Source organism: Kwoniella pini, chromosome 11 (genome assembly GCF_000512605.2).
Source record: "Kwoniella pini CBS 10737 chromosome 11, complete sequence".
NCBI lineage: Eukaryota > Fungi > Basidiomycota > Tremellomycetes > Tremellales > Cryptococcaceae > Kwoniella > Kwoniella pini.
Genome location: NC_091726.1, coordinates 490,052 through 507,734, shown reverse-complemented (window position 1 = coordinate 507,734; position 17,683 = coordinate 490,052). Strand labels below are relative to the sequence as shown.

General features: G+C 42.9%; 6 protein-coding genes across 6 annotated transcripts; 2 read left to right on the top strand and 4 right to left on the bottom strand.

The window, feature by feature from the left end:
• Positions 1–610: 610 nt before the first annotated feature.
• Positions 611–2,219, bottom strand: I206_107525 (uracil phosphoribosyltransferase; the record flags this gene model as incomplete). The annotated part of the gene is made up of 11 exons (XM_070203539.1): positions 611–688; positions 766–822; positions 886–968; positions 1,022–1,082; positions 1,144–1,173; positions 1,388–1,401; positions 1,512–1,548; positions 1,624–1,631; positions 1,695–1,802; positions 1,890–1,927; positions 2,071–2,219. 11 exons carry the CDS (start codon positions 2,217–2,219, stop codon positions 611–613), a joined length of 663 nt encoding a protein of 220 aa, XP_070059640.1.
• An 865-nt stretch (positions 2,220–3,084) lies between these two features.
• I206_107524 (uncharacterized protein) lies at positions 3,085–5,916 on the top strand (the record flags this gene model as incomplete). The annotated part of the gene is made up of 13 exons (XM_019157565.1): positions 3,085–3,328; positions 3,401–3,486; positions 3,556–3,630; positions 3,687–3,886; positions 4,015–4,143; positions 4,215–4,228; positions 4,291–4,408; positions 4,477–4,645; positions 4,721–4,825; positions 4,890–4,968; positions 5,032–5,301; positions 5,369–5,592; positions 5,665–5,916. 13 exons carry the CDS (start codon positions 3,085–3,087, stop codon positions 5,914–5,916), a joined length of 1,965 nt encoding a protein of 654 aa, XP_019009205.1.
• A 241-nt stretch (positions 5,917–6,157) lies between these two features.
• I206_107523 (uncharacterized protein) lies at positions 6,158–8,345 on the bottom strand (the record flags this gene model as incomplete). Its single annotated transcript, XM_019157564.1, has 11 exons — positions 6,158–6,411; positions 6,483–6,599; positions 6,664–6,788; positions 6,852–7,338; positions 7,398–7,518; positions 7,590–7,799; positions 7,890–7,921; positions 7,980–8,000; positions 8,059–8,092; positions 8,154–8,213; positions 8,289–8,345. 11 exons carry the CDS (start codon positions 8,343–8,345, stop codon positions 6,158–6,160), a joined length of 1,518 nt encoding a protein of 505 aa, XP_019009204.1.
• Positions 8,346–10,167: 1,822 nt separating this feature from the next.
• On the bottom strand, positions 10,168–11,116 carry I206_107522 (uncharacterized protein; the record flags this gene model as incomplete). The annotated part of the gene is made up of 3 exons (XM_019157563.1): positions 10,168–10,206; positions 10,278–10,338; positions 10,404–11,116. 3 exons carry the CDS (start codon positions 11,114–11,116, stop codon positions 10,168–10,170), a joined length of 813 nt encoding a protein of 270 aa, XP_019009203.1.
• Positions 11,117–12,455: 1,339 nt separating this feature from the next.
• Positions 12,456–13,545, bottom strand: I206_107521 (uncharacterized protein; the record flags this gene model as incomplete). The annotated part of the gene is made up of 5 exons (XM_070203538.1): positions 12,456–12,527; positions 12,650–12,694; positions 12,747–12,791; positions 12,855–12,948; positions 13,013–13,545. 5 exons carry the CDS (start codon positions 13,543–13,545, stop codon positions 12,456–12,458), a joined length of 789 nt encoding a protein of 262 aa, XP_070059639.1.
• Positions 13,546–15,258: 1,713 nt separating this feature from the next.
• I206_107520 (uncharacterized protein) lies at positions 15,259–17,682 on the top strand (the record flags this gene model as incomplete). The annotated part of the gene is made up of 8 exons (XM_019157561.1): positions 15,259–15,450; positions 15,521–15,667; positions 15,879–15,941; positions 16,008–16,148; positions 16,202–16,432; positions 16,543–16,736; positions 16,798–16,937; positions 16,988–17,682. The coding sequence occupies 8 exons, from the start codon at positions 15,259–15,261 to the stop codon at positions 17,680–17,682; spliced, it is 1,803 nt and encodes a 600-aa protein (XP_019009201.1).
• Between the last annotated feature and the right edge of the window lies 1 nt (position 17,683).

Sequence of the window (17,683 nt, the reverse complement as noted above, 5' to 3'; positions counted from 1 at the left end):
ACACGCTCACGCAACCTACAACCCACAACCACATACACCAAAAGGAAACATCCCTACGTACGTTGACCACATTTGAAACATGAAGAAGCTCTACCGGCGACACCGTACATTGTTGATATATTGATTTGTTGTTGGGTTGTCGTTTTTATAGATTGACTAGGGGATTGCTTGTTTTGACTATGACAACAATTCGAAGTCAGATTCAAATTTCAGGAGGAAGGGAGAAGCTACAGATCTACTCACAATTCGATGAATTGACGAAGAAAGAGAATGAGTCAAAGATGATGTTCAGCTGCGATCTAAAATAAAGGTGTAAAAGGAAGATCAGGTGGAAAAAATGTAAAATCTCATTTCGGAAATTTAACCGGGGTTATTAACCGGTCATCAACGTGGCGTTGCTCATCGTTTACCAGATCATATCTATCTGGTGGCAGTGAGTTTCTTTATTCCAGAAAAATACTGTGAATGCGATGCATGACACATGTAAACGAAACGAAAAGACTTGTTTGTTGGAGTTAATGCAACAACTAAAGTCCCAATCTATAAGAAATACCTGCGAATAAAGAAGATCAGCACTGGCCAAAATAGTTTAAGTCACATCGTCAAGAACTCACCTGTCCCCGAAATCACCTAGACCTGGCACGATGTACGAATTACTGTCAAGACCTTCATCTACCCAAGCAGTGATCTAACAGACGGATAAAAACGCATCAGCCTACCGACCAAGCTTTGCCTATACGTCAAGACATTCGACCGGTGACTCACGATTCGGAGCTTAGGGAATCGAGTGCATACTTTTTGTATGCCCTCAGGTGAGGCGATCTATTCCAGAGTAGGAGGATGATTAGCGTTCTGCGGAATATGCTCGCGAGAGTATTGGCTTACAAGGTTCAAGAACAATATCTTCTCCTCTTCTACTCCATGTTCGAGCAATACCTCTATGGCTTTTATACAAGATCCACCGGTAGCTGTGCCCATAATCAGTTGAAACTCTTTCCTATAAGAGGATACACCAACTGACCAAGCATAGGGTCAAGAAGGAGGACATATCGCTTAGCTATATCATCAGGGAGTTTGGCATACTGTCGAGATCGAGACGATCAGCCTGACGTCTGCAGTTGTCGCAATATATAGCGAACTTACGAATAATTTAGGTTGGTATGTTTCTTCATCCTACATACAAAACAGCGCGATGTAAGTATAACGAACTATCACAAGAGAAGAGAATGGACATCACGTACTCGTTGAATCAGTATCTGTATGATAGGTTTGGTTTTTTCATATGAATAGCAGAATGGGTACCCGCACGGTCAGCTCCACTCCTCCTCACACCATTTATACGAATCATTGCGTGATTATCCAGTCAAGCAGTAGTTCCGTGACTAACCTTTCCAATTCGCACTATGCAAGAAGGCAGGCGGGTTAGTTTGCTGCAGTCGAATGTGCTCCCGAATACTTTGTGACTTCGGAAAATGCGGGATTCTTTGTGACAGGAGATATCAATCGCTTACCTGATCGACAACAATCTCTCAAACCAGCTTCCATGGCCTGTACATGTCACATCCGGCGTCAATGACAATTTTCTCTCATTCATTCTGCATTCCCACTACGAAGGAAGCTTACCTCTCCCGCTGCATCAGTACAGGGATCAGCATGTATGGCCTTCATGTATATCGAAGAAGTGAATTACTCACCACGCATGATAGATACACCACAAATTCTACCCTGGAATGCTACTCCATTGTACACTTGACCTGTTGGTGTGGTCACTTTCTTGTCTATTACTGGAAGGTGGTTGAGACCTATCAAAATAACGATAGGAAGGAAATCAGCATACTTCTTTCGACTATTGCATCTGAATTGGCTATCGACCAGTTGAGGAGACTTACCTTCTTCCACCAAGAGTCTGATAATTCTATCTGAAGTACTACACATTCATATTAGTCAGTCCGTAGTTCTAAGTTCTATGTGACAGATCCTAAGTAACGATACATACAATACGAAATCACCTCTGGTACGCCTTATCAGCAGTGTCTTACAATGGAACGCTAGTGTGAGTATGCAACTCACCGCTGAGTCTTCTCATCCCTGATGATGGTCAACAAACTTTGCAATTGCCTAGTGGGCGATAAGACCAAAGCATTCTCCGGTAATTCAACCTTGTGGACATTACTGCCCGAAGCAGGCAGACAAGTGGTTATGACGTTCGGGGAGGACATATCGGAGCTGTGACGATTGAGAGTATGTTTCCGAATTCACTCTGAGGGATGTCAATCTATTGTTGTCTTTAACACGGACCGCTCACTATCAAGCTGATCAAGCCAAGGAGTAGAGGTTTCGCGCTCGACGTCTATATGTGGTCGTCTATCGATTTCTTACCATCCTGTCTCTCATGCCAAACATTTTCTCATTGATGGTCCGTTTATCTTAACCGGTAAAGCAACATCAGTCACGTGATTCTCTTTTTAGAGCATGGGACGCACGCGGTTAACAATCGAATCCCTTGGCCCATGCTAAAACTAGCGCTAGCGGTTATCCTTTTTCGGAGGTGACCGAAATGCATCTCGGCATCGCTTACTATTGCCAATTGCGAAAAGTCGAATTCTCCTGCTTTTATGCCCCTTCTAATTTTATCTTTCGGACAGATTCCGATGAAGATCACCTCGCGCCATAATAGTATTTTTGGCTAAATTTCATCGAATGGGTTGAAGAGTGGGGTGAAATCGAGTCCACAATCACGTCTTTTGAGTTTCTATAATTCGATCTTGATGTTATTTTATTTTATTCTGCTTATTCATCTTGTGTTGACACCTCGAAATACTAAAACCCATTCATGATTACTCAACTTCAATTCCGTGTCAAATCCGAAGATCAGACAATCTGAAAACATTAATAATCAGTGCCTTGTTTAGGCCTTCGAATTGGTGAAGTACTTTAGCCGAAAAATACATATAAATACAAATCAAGGTCTCCGAATAAGTTGAAAAACGCAATTCAGTCACAGCTACAGCTTATTCTACTTCTAAACAACCTCGTGTGTATAATCATACAGATCTACTTGCCAGTCCTGGAAAGTTTAACAAGATGAGTGTCAATGTGGGATCCACTAAACCACCAATATCAATCAATGAGACATCGAATATACCCATTCGAGCCGAGTCGGCAGGACCAAGTGCAAGTCCTATATGGAGCGCAAGCGTCGAGTCGCCGAGACCGCCTTTCGCGGACGAAGATCGGCGCAGAAAAGGAAGTGATGTTACGCTTGGATCGAATGGAGAATCTCCAAAAGAGAAGAAAAAGGGTAAAGGTTTGACGGAAGGTGATGAAGGTAAGCATTTTATCTTGTAGGTGTTCGGGAATTAAAGGCAAACAGGAATTGATATGGAGTTGGTCATTACAGATGTACCTGATTTGCCAAAGAATAACCTCAAGTTAGTGATGCCCGCAATAGGTCTAGTATTATTCCTCTCAGCTTTGGATCAAACAGTGAGCTTTCTCATTCTGATGTCTATGTGTCCATCAATTTTCACCTAACGTTAATGTCATCGGCTCCAGATTGTCGCTACAGCATTACCGACGATAGCGGAAGATCTAGGAGCATCGCCCTCTCAGTATTCATGGGTTGGAACCGTAAGTCAATTACTATCCGAACCTTGACTCTATGATAGCTGATCTTTGTCAAACAGTCATACTTGCTAGCATCGACATTGCAAACCCCAATCAACGGTCGTGTGTCAGATATAATAGGACGTAAACCAATGTTATACGCAGCCATTATCGTATTCACTATTTTCTCTGCATTATGTGGCGCAGCTAAGAGTGCAAGCTGGTTAATCATTGCTCGAGCTTTTCAAGGCTTAGGTGGTGGATCCATCATCGGTTTAACGTGAGTTATTGCCTCTATCGTATACGTTAGGTGAAGCTTATTTCGACGGACTTTGTAAATAGGTCAATCGTAGTTTGTGAGTTTGCTCATATGAGAATAAGCCTCAATATGCAATGTCAGGCTTACAGAATTCTTGTAGCCGATATCGTGCCGCTTCATAAGAGGGGAACATATCAAGGCTTCTTAGGTTCTTCGTGGGGTATAGCAGCAGTACTTGGGCCTATCTTAGGTGGGCTATTGACAGAAAAGGCTTCATGGTATGTTGAGTCTCAAACTCGTTTCATCCCGATTACGAATTGCTAAAATCTTTTCCGTAACTCACCAATAGGCGATGGTGTTTCTGTAAGTGTCCAATATCTGTGTCAGCCAGTAATAAGCAAGGACTGACATCTCCGCATGTGCAGACATAAACCTTCCGACATGCGGTGTAGCGTTCGTCTTATTGGTTTTCACACTCAAACTGAATCCTAGTAGGAAACTCACCTTTGCAGAATTAAGCCGGACTTTCGATTTCATAGGCTTGTGCGTACATGGACCCCACGGAGGGGTAAGTGAGAAACTCGGATTGCTTGCTAATTCCGGTTTTGCAGGGCTTTGTTAATGGCTGCATCTGCTTTGTTGATCGTTGGCTTTTCGCGAGCAGCAGACTTTGGTTTTGGTGAACCTGCTACTTATGGTGTTATCATTGCTGGAGCAGTTGTATTCTTGGCTGCTATAGCTAATTTTCTAACTACCAAGAGGAATGCAATCATCCCGGCTGTAAGTTCTTCTTCAGTCGCTGTATCCCAGGTAGGCTTAGATGTTCGAGCTGACGCATTCACCTTTCAACCGTAGCGAATGTTCAAAAATCGTACTACTGCGTTCTTCCTTCTTGCTTCTACCTTACACGCAGCCACCTTTTTAGCGTTCAATTACTTGTTGCCCGAGTTACTACAGGGTGTGAGTGACCCCTTTTCATTCTCATATAGACCGAGATGTGTGTCGCTGAATGGTTGACATCTAGCTTCGAGGTGATTCACCCATTGATTCTGGTGTCCACTTACTACCTTTCGCTTGTTGCGTCGCGTGGATGACTGTCGTTGGTGAGTTGAATCTGGTGACTCCTTCTTACTTGAGTGATCTATGATTGATCCTTCTGCTTATAGCTGGTCAACTGAATTCTCGGTTGAGGATCGTTCGTCCGGTGGTATGGGCAGGATACGCTTTGGCTGCGCTCGCTTGGGGACTATTTTACGGTCTATTCAAATCAACAGTCAAGCTAGGCACATTGGAAGGTGTATTGGTCATTGGCGGTATTGGAACAGGATTAAGTCTCCAAGTTCCAATGTTGATCATTCAAGCTGCTATGCCATTGAAAGAAATGGCAGCTGCTACAAGTGCTTGGTCCTTGACAAGAAACATGGGTGGTAGTATAGGTATGTGAACCATAAAGATTATTCGGGATCAAGATTTTCGTACAATTGACTTTGTGGTGAATTGCAGGTTTAGCAGTATATACTGCGATTTTGAACACTAATCTACGATCTAAATTCGCTACCATTGAAGGATACGGTACCTCATTTATCGTTCCAGAATCTGCAGCAGGTTATAAAGCTTTACATGAATTACCTGAAGGTCAGATGAAAGATCAAGTTTTAGAAGCGTTTGCAGATAGTTTCAGAGTTTGTTGGATAGTTGGATGTGCTTTTTTCGCAGCTGCTTTATTCGTATGTTTATTCACTACGTACTCAACCAATTCACAAGTGTTGCAGATGCTGAACAGCCTCATTCGTTCTTAGATTACCATACCGACTAGATCGTACAGTTTGAATAGAGCTAGAGGTGGTCAAGCACCAACTATACAACCTCCCACCGACGATGTTGAGGCTCAGAATGGTCAAGATGAAAAAGCTCAAGCTGAGGAGGATGAACGGGAAGTAAGAGATTTGGATCCGCCGACGGGATCCTCTGCTTCCTCAGACAAAACAGCTCTGGATATTGGCGACGATGGAACAATCGACCGAAAGGGAAAATCAACGGAATCATCTTAATTCAAATTCTTATAATTATGACCGTATTTGAGCTTGACTTATGCACATTGCATCGCGATTTTGTTTAAGCAACAGCGCTACCAATGTACACCTGAATATGTTTGAACACGCCCTGGTAAAGAGCACACTGGATGCAGTTATACATGTGAAACAGAACTTCTAAGCTAACATATCTCTGCAATTTCGCAATCAAATCACCAAATTCATTGTTCAAAACAATTACTGCCCTAATTCAGCTAACTTAGTTGTTGTAAACTGGAGTTTCACCCTTTCTTCCTTGAGAGAGCAATACGACGGCATATTTACCGGAAATCTTCCATCCTGGTTCTTCTTCGTCGAGTTTCTCACCTACACCTCCTGGAATACCAACTACGACATCGGATTTAATGGTTCGGAGAGAGGCTACAGGTGGTGCACCTGCCTCTGAGGCGAGAGGTCCGATAGCTTGGTTAAATGGGGTATCAAGGGGAGCGTGACAATCGTATGTGAGTTTTCCTGTCAAATTAACCATCGTCAGCTAAGCCCGTAATGTTTGTATAGTCAAGGGAAATTAAGGAGAAACATACGGTGGTTGAGATCTCCCTTGAAGATGACTAAATCAGATTCGGAAAGGTATTGGAAAAGATCGGGAGCTTCAGAGTGAAGATCCCAGAATGTGTATCCGGTACACCAGAAGGGGTGGGCTAAAAACAGGCTCCTATAGTAAGTTTCGTGTTTTGGAATGGTATCTCGACGCAGTCAACTCACCCTCGTACTTCCATTTACCTTCCTTCTCGTATTGCTTCCATCTGTGGCCCAATGTTCTGAGAGATTCCACTTCAGCATCTGTAGCATCTTGGAAGAGTTGCCCGTAGACACAAGAGTTGAGGATCCTAGATTTCAGATTCATCAGCTTCGATGTTGGCTGACGGTTGAGCTCTCAAAATGAAACTTACCAATCCCAATCTTTTTTGGTAACGTCAGAGACGAACCAAGGGATCTTCTTACCATGGAAGATGACTTGATTACAAGTACCAGATTGGATTAACCAATCGGCATAAACTAAATCACAGTATAATTCGAAACCAGCATTATCAAGAACAAAATCAATTCGACCGTTCTTGATAGTCATGACGTAATCTGCTAATTTATGTAAATCGTTTCCTAAGATGTTCTTTTCGGTAGCGGCGAGATGTTCACCACCGGTAGATTGGAGTTTCTTAATGTCTTCCTCAGTCATATCAATCAATAAGGAGAGATCGGTAGAGTTACCCCAAAGACAGACTTGGGTCAATTCGAGGAAAACAAGTTTATCTTTCTCCAATTTAGCTTCAGCAGAGATATCACCTTGAGCTTTTACTGGCTCAGCAAATCGTTGAGAAAGTTCAAAGACAGCTTGGTTGGACCTTGAGAAAGTGTCACATTTTTGTCTAAAGAAGACATCTGTATAGGTGGAGAATTAGCTATGCAATATTTTATCCTAGCGAATTTATATGACTTACCGTAGTCAACCCAATATTTAGAAAGGGAGAAACATTCTCTCAATCTTCTGTATTTGTAAGCTTCAGCGAAGAGCCAAGGAGCGTTCATGAAGTCCTTGCCTCTGAAGAACTTGGCGATTTCCTGCTCGATTGCAATTAGTATTAACATTCCCGATCGAAATTCGTATAATTGCCATCGGAATTATTGATCACCTTGTTCCAGAGAGCAACATCACCAGCACCGTCATCAATGATAGGTCTCAATTTACTGTTCCCTTGTAGATCCCCCATCAAGTCTTCCAATCGGTGAATACAGTTAACGAGATCGACGATTCTCTCCTCGTCGTACTCTTGGTTGAGAGTCTTCCATACATCATCGATGGCTTTACCCAAGATAGTAGGGAGTCGAACCCCCATAGTAGCCTATTAAGGTATGGGACAAATCAGCCTACTGCTGAAACAGCATGAGAAAGCCAACAACTGTAAAGGGGAAACACAAGATTGATTACGTACGTGAGCGAAAGAATACTCATGGTATCCTCGGTCTATCCGTTACTTGCATTAGCTATACACCTTAAAGTCGATAAGACTGCTCAAGCTTACATGCGGGCCAAGGAGGCTGGTCTAAAAAGTTATCGAAGTTATTTGGTGTTCTTAAGCATGACTGCAAGAAGAGACTTACTTGGGTTTACACGAGAGGGAGTTCTTGGGTATTGCTGGATAACATAGTCGTCAATCAGGCCAACATCCTCTACAAAGCATAGCAAGGTTACTCACACTTGCACTCTGCTTCATGTCCGAAGGCTTGAGCTTAGGAGGCAAGTTACCCAAGTTGAGCTGTAGTCAAAAAAGGCTTTCGTTAGCGAACGTGTCTTCTATTAGCCATCCACATCCGCTTAGCGGATTACTCACGACAGTCTTTTGAGGTGCCTTGGCACTTGGGTGAGATTTGTTGGCTTCGTTTGACATCTTCGATTTTGCTACAGAATAATTGGAAGTGGGTATTCGCGAGAGAAAGAAGAAAGAAAAAGGTATACGCAACGGTGAGATGTAAAAAAAGAAAATCGATTGAAATTATGTTTTTCGAAATAGGTCGATTAGTAGCGAATTTGAATTGGAATGTGATAAAGTCCAGTATTATCGAGATAGGGTATGACGTTTTTAGGTTTTTTTGTTTCCCAAGCAGTAGTAAGTTCCCGGTACGTACCATCCGGATGTTAAGGGATGTCGGGAATGAGTTGAATATGAAAAAAAGCAAGTCAAACCGTTAGCTTAACCGTTGTTCATGCATTGTGGATTGCGTAAGCTAGCTCAATTCGTGTCCTAATGTTAAGACTAAAATCCTGAGATACCCCTTTGCAATCCTGTGGTCAAAGATAAGGGGGATATACCTAAACTTAAGGGTAAAAAGGGGACACCAAAATATGAACAAGCCGCTGACGTTCCTGCTTTTCCTGAACTCTGGGGATCTGACGTTACACTCATCATTCTTGACCGAGCAAGCAACATCTAATGGACGTCCGATGGGACCATAGGAAGAGATGAGATCGGGATGCGATAGCCCACGATCCGGATAAGGTACAGACGATCAGGAGTGGGAATAACGATGAATCAAGGCAGGTAGGAACATCATGTATTGATCAAGTAAGGAAGTACTAACTCACACTTGAAAAGTATTCGGATTATCCTCGGCTTCGTCGTTACCGTTTACAATTGGGTGATTTACCAAACAAGCAGGTGAGGTTGGAGAATTGGAAGATTGAAGGTGAGCAAATATCATACACCATAAAAATTGTGAAAGCAAAGCAATGCAAGTTCGAACAAAGAGAATATACGTATATATACATATATATACATATATTGATGAAAACCAGGTAAGGGCTGTATATGATCAGCGAACGAAAAAGCCTACCGGTTTCATCGATTTGACAAAGGTTGATTGAAAGGGATTGGGACTTGATTGAGGGTTGGAAGGCTGATTGTGTGGAACAATGACTGACTAAAAGCTGTGTGGCTGGTGAATTAGCAGACAAAGGAATGACTATTTCAGCAGTTTACCGAATTACACGCTTTATACACGCTGACTCTTACAACACCATGAACCCTCAATGAGTCAAACACCAATGACAATGACAGGATAGCTGATGCGAGAACGACTTTGATGGTACTAGTGGTCATCATATGAGATGGACAAGGCTGTGTGCATTTGATCGAAATTTGTGTATGCGCCCTTATCTATATTGATCGATATCATCGGATCTAATCTCCGTGACGGCCGGAAAGGGAATCATCCTAACGTTCCCACATTATACGGCCCTTCACTACCTTACATGTGCTCTTAAAGAAGATACCTAGTGTTCGGTTCCTGAAGGCCATTGAAGTCCGACTAATGCAGTTTGAGCATGTGACTATTGGTACTACTAGTACAAGGAGCAACACGATGCAATCACGATCATCTGTCGATGTTTTTCGACTTCATTTTCTCGACCACACATTATTGCGCACTTCTAAATACTTGATCTGCCCTGTTGACTATTTGATATTATGCTAACAGATGTGTACACTATGCTTCAGTGAAATCTACAATTATGTCCATCTTTACGTCTCCTCAGCCGACTCAGCGATCCATACTCTGATCAAATTGTATTCACAGCCATCCCTAATGAACAGCACATAATCTGCTTCTGAACCTTTGAACACAACAAAATTGCTTGATACTCCGGACACTTGCCCTCCGTACTCGAGATGCACTTCGGAGAAATCTCATTATCAGTGCCTCTCGAACGATCTGTCAGGCATTCCAGGGTCGGGCAGGGACCATTCCAATAGGCTATAGTCAATGGTATCAGAATAAAGACGGCATTCATGCGGACACTAAGGGAGTTTCAGAATTAGACTCACGTGAATGCCTGGAATCATCATAGGCAAAGCCCCGCCATGAGGAGGGAACATTTGGCGGTAGCTATTGGCATTGACTTTTCAGCATAGCTCATGCACCACCCACACAGGACGTATCGTATGACTCACTAATTCTGACTAACTGGATCCCTGACACCAGCGATTCTAGGTACAGGAGGTTCCTTTTCCGGTTTAGCCATTGGTCTCATTGGAATTTCTTGTCCGGGTGCAGGTGGCCATTGTACAGGAGGTAATACTCCTAATTGATGTGCTCTTACTTGACTTTCAGTCGGTAAATGTAACTTATCAGGTGCTTTTAATACAGCAAAATTAACAGGTGATTGAGGTGAGACAGGTAAAGGTGGTTCAGGTCTGTTATGGTGTTTTCGACTATTTTGTTTACGTTTAGAAGAATAATATCCATGAACATGAGCATTTTGTCCATGATTTGATTTTCTGGATTTATGACTTGATTTTGATTTTGGTGAATGTATAGAACATGAACAATTTGTCAAAGATCCCCCACATGTAGGACATTCTTCGATAGTACCTCCACTACCGCATCGAGTACAAGTACACGTACAGGTACAGTTACTTCCTTTGCTTGATGCAATGTCAATAGATGCTGGTGCTGACTTCACTTTGTTTTGATTTATACTTTTTGAGGTTGACCCGGGAGGCGTAGCTTCACTTGCACCTTTTCTCCAACTGTCAATTCTGGCTTCTTGAATAGGTGATAAGTATACACTTGATTGACCTGATCCCATAAACATAGGTGGCTGCTGACCTGTCGTTTGTCGACGAGGTAATGACGCTGGACGTTGACCTAGTGTTTGAGGCATTTTGGTAGCTAAATATCTGCGATGAGATCAATTGTCGTCTTGGCAAGGTGAGCTAGGCGTCCAGTATTATAATTGGTGGCAAATCGCTTCAAAGCGTACTCTGAGATATCCCTTAATTGGCCTCTGTATTTATACAGTATGCTTATTGGGTTTAAGCGAAAAGCTTTTATCAGAGTAGAATCGAAGAAGGCGGTAGATCGGAAGCAAAGGGCTGATATGATAGTATGTATGTAAGCAAGCTGAGTCAAAGTAGATCGAAGTTTTCTCTTTCTTTCTGTTTTTCTTTCTTCTTACAAACGAAGCGCAGGTTGAGAGAAATTATGGGGTGAGGGCGAAGGAACGATAATGAAAATTAAGACAATGAAGAAGTACAGAGGACTATATTCAGAAAGTAGGAGAAGAGAGAATCTGGAATTATACGAATAATATATGGCTTAGCTGGGAAAAGAGCGTAAGAGGAGGAGCAAACGAGAAATCTATACGCTGTCGGTAAAATAAGGGAACTGATGTGAACGGAAGTGCAATATATTGTTGACAGTGTTACGTGTACTTCGAAGACCGCATTCCGATAGTATCATTGTCCTGTATGGAACAGAATAGACATCAAAGGAAATCATAAATCCAGTACTTATGGACTACTTCCTCTGATCTTATGCCTTTTGTGGCTAATCTGGCTTGATCTGGATCGACCTAGAGGAAAGGTGATCACGACATATTTTCATGAGAAGGGGAACAATAATCAAAGGATACCAAATATTCAGATTAGGTCTGGTGATGACGGATGCAGACTTTTAAGCGAGATATCGGGGCTTCGTATTTGCTTTTCGAGGGGTTTTCTGTTCTGTTTGTGGCGGATCAAAGGAGGTTAGTCTGGCTTCTAACGACTTTGGGCAGCGACGTATATATCAGAGGATGTAAAGTAAGTCCATCCATTCATTCACTAGAACCTCTTTTGAAAGAGTCAAAGCTCCGAACAGATTGCTATCTATGGCTGACGACGTTGTTGGAGATTTATGACTCTGTTCCGAATAGATTGTCCCAGTAGTCCCTCCGCAAATACGTGTAGAAGGCTCAAGTGATCCTGAGAAACCTGATACCTAATGGTCGTAACCAGACACACAAGCGATAATTTATATCCACCATGTCAACAAATACACATGCAAGCTATAGGTTACATCGTTTTGCAAAGTTCATGAGTGCACAGCGCGAATCTACGAAACTTTAGGATTGATATACGACTTCTAATTCCCATTTAGTCCTTATTGTATACAATTACTTTCTTCATTACACTCTATACGAGGATCCCCAGGCTGACAGAATCCCTACATGTCCTAGATGTCTAAGGTTTGTTCTCCTCTTGACCAATCTGTTCAGCATTTGGAAGGAAGAACCACCAAACCATCAAATTGCTCTAAAAGCAGCACCAACACCTATGGTTCCTGAAGATCCAATGACACCGATAGTGGCACGCGATACGAAAGCCCCCAATATCAACGAGAGTGCACCAGCACACCTGATATCTCTCGTCTTTACAGATCTGAAGGCGAAGATGAACGGATCGTTGAATATATCGATCCACTGTAAAGAAGTCAGGTTAGCCAGGTCTGCGGAACTAAATATTCAGACATACAGTACTTGTCAAAGGGACTGTGGTGGCCATTGGCGTGCCGAGTCTCTACAGTAAGGTTCAAGGTGAGCACCACTACCCCTCGAGCTTGAGTGTTTAGTTTAGACTTACCAGACCGACAGCGCCTTGTAAACCCATCGTGGCAGAGAGAAAACCGAGAGCAGTCATTCCCATTGGCTTTGCCCAAGATGGGTCGCCTCGAGAGCTGTAAAAAATCCAATGTCTTCAGCGCGAGATTTTAAAGAAGAGTAGTAGATAGGAATACTTACTTCGCCAGACCGTCCTCACCAGAGTAGTGACTGATGAGCGCAGCAATAGCCATGAATACCATTTGGGTGAATGTGGCTCCTACCAACCAATATCGTTTCTTTGGACCTATTCTATAACCTAATTGACCAATCGAACTACCGGCAAAGAAGCTTAGCAGACTAACTAATGCTTGTTGATCCATTTTCTGAAAACCGAAAGTCCGCTGATGATCCGGTGTAATTAACCTTGCTAAGGCTAACCCTAGTTGAGCGGCGTTTCCAGTTTGAAATCCACACCATATAAAGCATGCTGCGAAAGAGGGTGATGCTGTTAAACCAGTCAAGAAACACATATATATCGCTGGATAGGTAAATGAGGATGAAGATATCTCTGAGTTCAGATGGGATAGGCTTTGACGATGTATAGGTTGACGTTGGTCTGTCAATGTCGGTGAAGGGGATCTACTGATTCGTGGACTTGACGATGCTGTAGTGGCTGGTTCAACATCCACATCCCATGTTGATTTTGCTATTGATTCCCGTCGATCATACATTGCACTTGGATTTAGGTGAAATCAAATATAATGTGGGAGAGATTAAATCAATAAAGTAAATAATCGATGAAAGGCTTTACCGCTAGGGCTTATATGAATCTACACAACCTGTTTACGATGGTTCAACTGTAAGTATGTGCTCCAGGCAGAAGTACTGGGACAACCGAATGGAAGGAGTGGCCAAACGCTTGTGAATGGCCGTGAGTTATGGGAACCGCTGGTTTTTCATAAAACTAACCCACTCAAGGGGATTTATAATACGATTCCTTCATTGTTGATGCATTGATGCCAAGGGATCTGGGCGATAATTTGGTATGTTTAGTTCGATTTCTAATGAGCCATAACCGTCCTTTGAAGCTGGAATGATGTCTGGTAAGTTAGACAACAAATGTCGCATTGTCATACCAGCAGCAAATCATACTGCTGCTTCGTTATCCACGCACTGATTTAGTGGGTAACATACAACGCTAATGTAATGAGGGTTGCCAAGAACAAGCTATAATCCGATGCTGGAGATGTTTCAGTGGTAGTCGGTGTCTAATGCACAGGCGATACTAAGTTGTACGTTGAAGGTTGAATGATACCATAGATCGCATTATGGAAGTCAGGTCTGGAATTGCATTAGATCAAAGATAAGGATTCGAACCGGCTCATCGCCACACAAACTTTAGATCATAACCGAAACTCACAGAAGATTTAGATCGGCACTAGCCGCATTCCATATCTTGGCAATTTTTGGCTGCACGATTATCCTGGATCGTCGGAATCAACTATAGTTCATTGCAGGCTGATCTCTAGAACGTCTTGGCAAGTGCTACTTAAGGATTATGCAATATCTGATGATGACAATTGTTGCGATGACTTTTGGTAACCATCTAGCGCTTTTGTAGAGCCATGTAGTTAGGTCGTGTTCCTTCATTTGGACGCTAGAATGCGTGTTTCGATTAAAAGAGGGCAGCGCGATAGTTTTGGTGGAATGAGCAAGGCGACTTCCAAACCTATGTCTTCATCCTAAATTGAACCTGTAATTACCGCTCAGTCTGCCAAGCTGCTAAATCTGTTTTTGGTGGAAAGGCGTTCGGACTAACAAGACTGATATAATTAGTGATAACCGGTAGAAGCCTGTATGGTAAATGTGTCTAGCGCCCCCATTATCGAGAACGCCCCTTGATTGCTCATTCGCATTAAAACTGCCAAGCTCAAATGATGCGATAAGAAATGACGACAGTATGATCGTACAACAAGATGACATCTCGGTGACATGTCATGGTTTTTCCGCATTTATAGTGTATAATCAAGCTACGAACCTAATTTTAGATCGCTTTTCCTTATCATCGAGGAGAACAGTATCAAATACCGTTCCGGGTGGAGTTCTGTTTATCCGCAAGCCCTTTTGTCAGGTAACGGACGGCCTTTCGTGGACTTATCGTGAGTACACGAGTACTTAATGATACAATCAGCATCATCCTGCATCCATCTATTGCGGGATCCTTTAGTGGGGGAATATTGATGGGGTATGGTAGATACGTATATGGCTTCAGAAATAAATGAAAGCCGACCGCTGTGAGACTGATATCTATCGGACGATCAGGAATGATAAGATCAGGCTCACGCTGGTAAACGCGGAAATCAAAACAATGACGAGCCTGTTTTCGCGATTATTTTACTTTGCTTTCTTTCCTAACATGACTACAATGGTATTGATATGTCGATATGGATCCCCCTGAGATAATAGATCTCACCGAAGACTATCCTACACCGTCATCTCAGGCTCTGCCATCTTCGGAAGCCTCTGAACATGAAGCCGAGGGTTCGATTGCTGGGTCTTCTTTAAAATGGTATAAGAAAGTCAACAAACGGATGGGTCGAGGTGGCCATCCTTATGCCTGTCAAGCTATAGCCGTGGTAAGGCTCACCTCAGAATCAGTTCAACCCAAAGATAATGTGAAGTAGCCTGCTGACCCTTCCAAAACAGCAAGGTGCAAGCGGAGATACGCTAAGATATGAAGACGTAAAATTTTGGCCTTACGTTGGACCGCTGAATCCGTGGAAAACTCCCAGAAGCGTAGAAGAGGCATGGAACAATTATGACAATACTGTAGCTATCTGCGCGCAAAAGAAGGTAAGCCAGATAAACAATCTTCTCATCCTGCTTCCTTCCACATGCGCTTGTCTGCGTTTTTCCAACTGAATACTTGTGTTCAATATTCCCCCGAGAAACGCCCGGCTATTTGCTGTCAATAGAACTTTTGAATCCTCCCGTACCGATATGATCACTCTGCGCTAAAGGATTGACGTGTTTGGTGAACAATAACGCTGACCCAAGCTGACAGATGATTGTAGGGAGATGTACGGATCGAGACCCATGGAAGGTATTGTGGGAAATGGATGTAGACGTGAATACTCGTCTCCTCACCAGACCGTTCGTAAGAGCATAACTGATCCGAAGCACTTTTGGTCAGGATGATTTATATACACTGGCGTGGACATATCATCTATTCACATGCCATCCATTGATTGCTGTTGCGGGCAAAAAGGGTTTCGTTCATATCATCGACGCGGTCCTCAAACGTTGCTTAAGAGTTCTGAGAGGGCACGGAGGAGTAAGTGCTATTGGGATTTTCCATGAGACTGATGCTGATATATTTGACATTAGGATATATTACGACTGGCTGTTCACCCTACACATCCGCATATAATAGCTTCGACCTCTTATGACAAAACAACTAGAATATGGAATATTTTAGGTTCAGATCTTCCCATCATACCTGCTGGGGAGAGATATAATGAGAATTTTCCGATGGGCGATGCGGATGAAGGAGACTGCACATTCGCCATATTAGCTGGAGAGGGTCGCGGAGGACATAGAGCTTATGTTGCTGATGCAGTGAGTCACTGTTTCTTTTTTGGTTGTCAATTTGTCTTCACGACTTGACGGTTTGAAGAAGATGTCCTCTAAGTCAGTAGTGTGACTAATGCGCGACTTGGGCCTGATAGGCATTTCATCCTACAAAGAATGCAGTTGCTACCGTTGGACTTGACAGACAAGTCAAAATATGGCCTTTACCGCAGCTTCCCAAACCATCTATCAACCCTTTACCTACGCCGATAGGCTACAAAGCTAAAATTGTTCACCTGCCTCTGTTCTCGACCAGTAAATTACATGCGGATTTCGTTGATAATGTGGAATGGTACATTTTTCATTCCCGTGCTCGAAAGACATATCGCTGACCAACCATTTCCCTTCCTTAGGCTGAATGAGTACACACTCATGACTCGATCGAGAAAAGAAGTGAAAATTTGGGAATGGACTGCATTTTCTAGATTTTTCAGACCTGATTCACTCACTTCAAGGACCTCCGAGCCGTCAAGCGCCGATTATACAGACTCAGGTTAGTCATGCTTGTTCGCTCGGCGTAACAATTCTGACAGGTTCATACAGGTTCGTTCTCACTAGTTTCCGAATATCCCATTGGGTCGGACTGTTGGGCTATGAACGCTTCCTTCCATCGCCAATTCACACCTACTTCTCAAGAAGTGATCAATTTTGAGAAGAACGAACATCTTGTAACGGATCCTTTGATTGCCCTGACAGCTCATAGGGAATCAAATGGGCCATTACCTGAAATATTGTTGTTTAATCCGCTTTTAGCTGAAGATGGAGTTTCACCTACCCCAATAACCAGAAAAAGGCTAAGAGATCGAAGAGATAGCTCAAGCTCGAATGAGAATGATTCAGAGCATGAATCATCTGAATTCATGTCAAGTCCGGAAAAGACGAAAGATGGCCAACGAAGTGTTGGACGTCCAAGAAAGATTCAAAGTGGACGTTCGATGGAATCTTCGAGTTTTCAAAACGGAACTTCTACACCGGGTAGGTCGATCACAAAGTCAGAAGGAACAACATCAGTATCACCTGAAAAGCAGTCAGGTACTCAGTCGAATAAATCGTTAGAACCCTGGAGATTAGTGGCTACGGATTATCAAGCTTTGATGAGGCAAAATAGACAGAAAGGATTGAAGATCTTTGCTGCGGGAACAAATCTGTGTAACGTGGCTATTTCGCCCAGAGGTGCAGAATGGATCATAGGTGTAGGAGAACCCGGTACGGTGTTTGTTTGGAAGATAGATATATAGG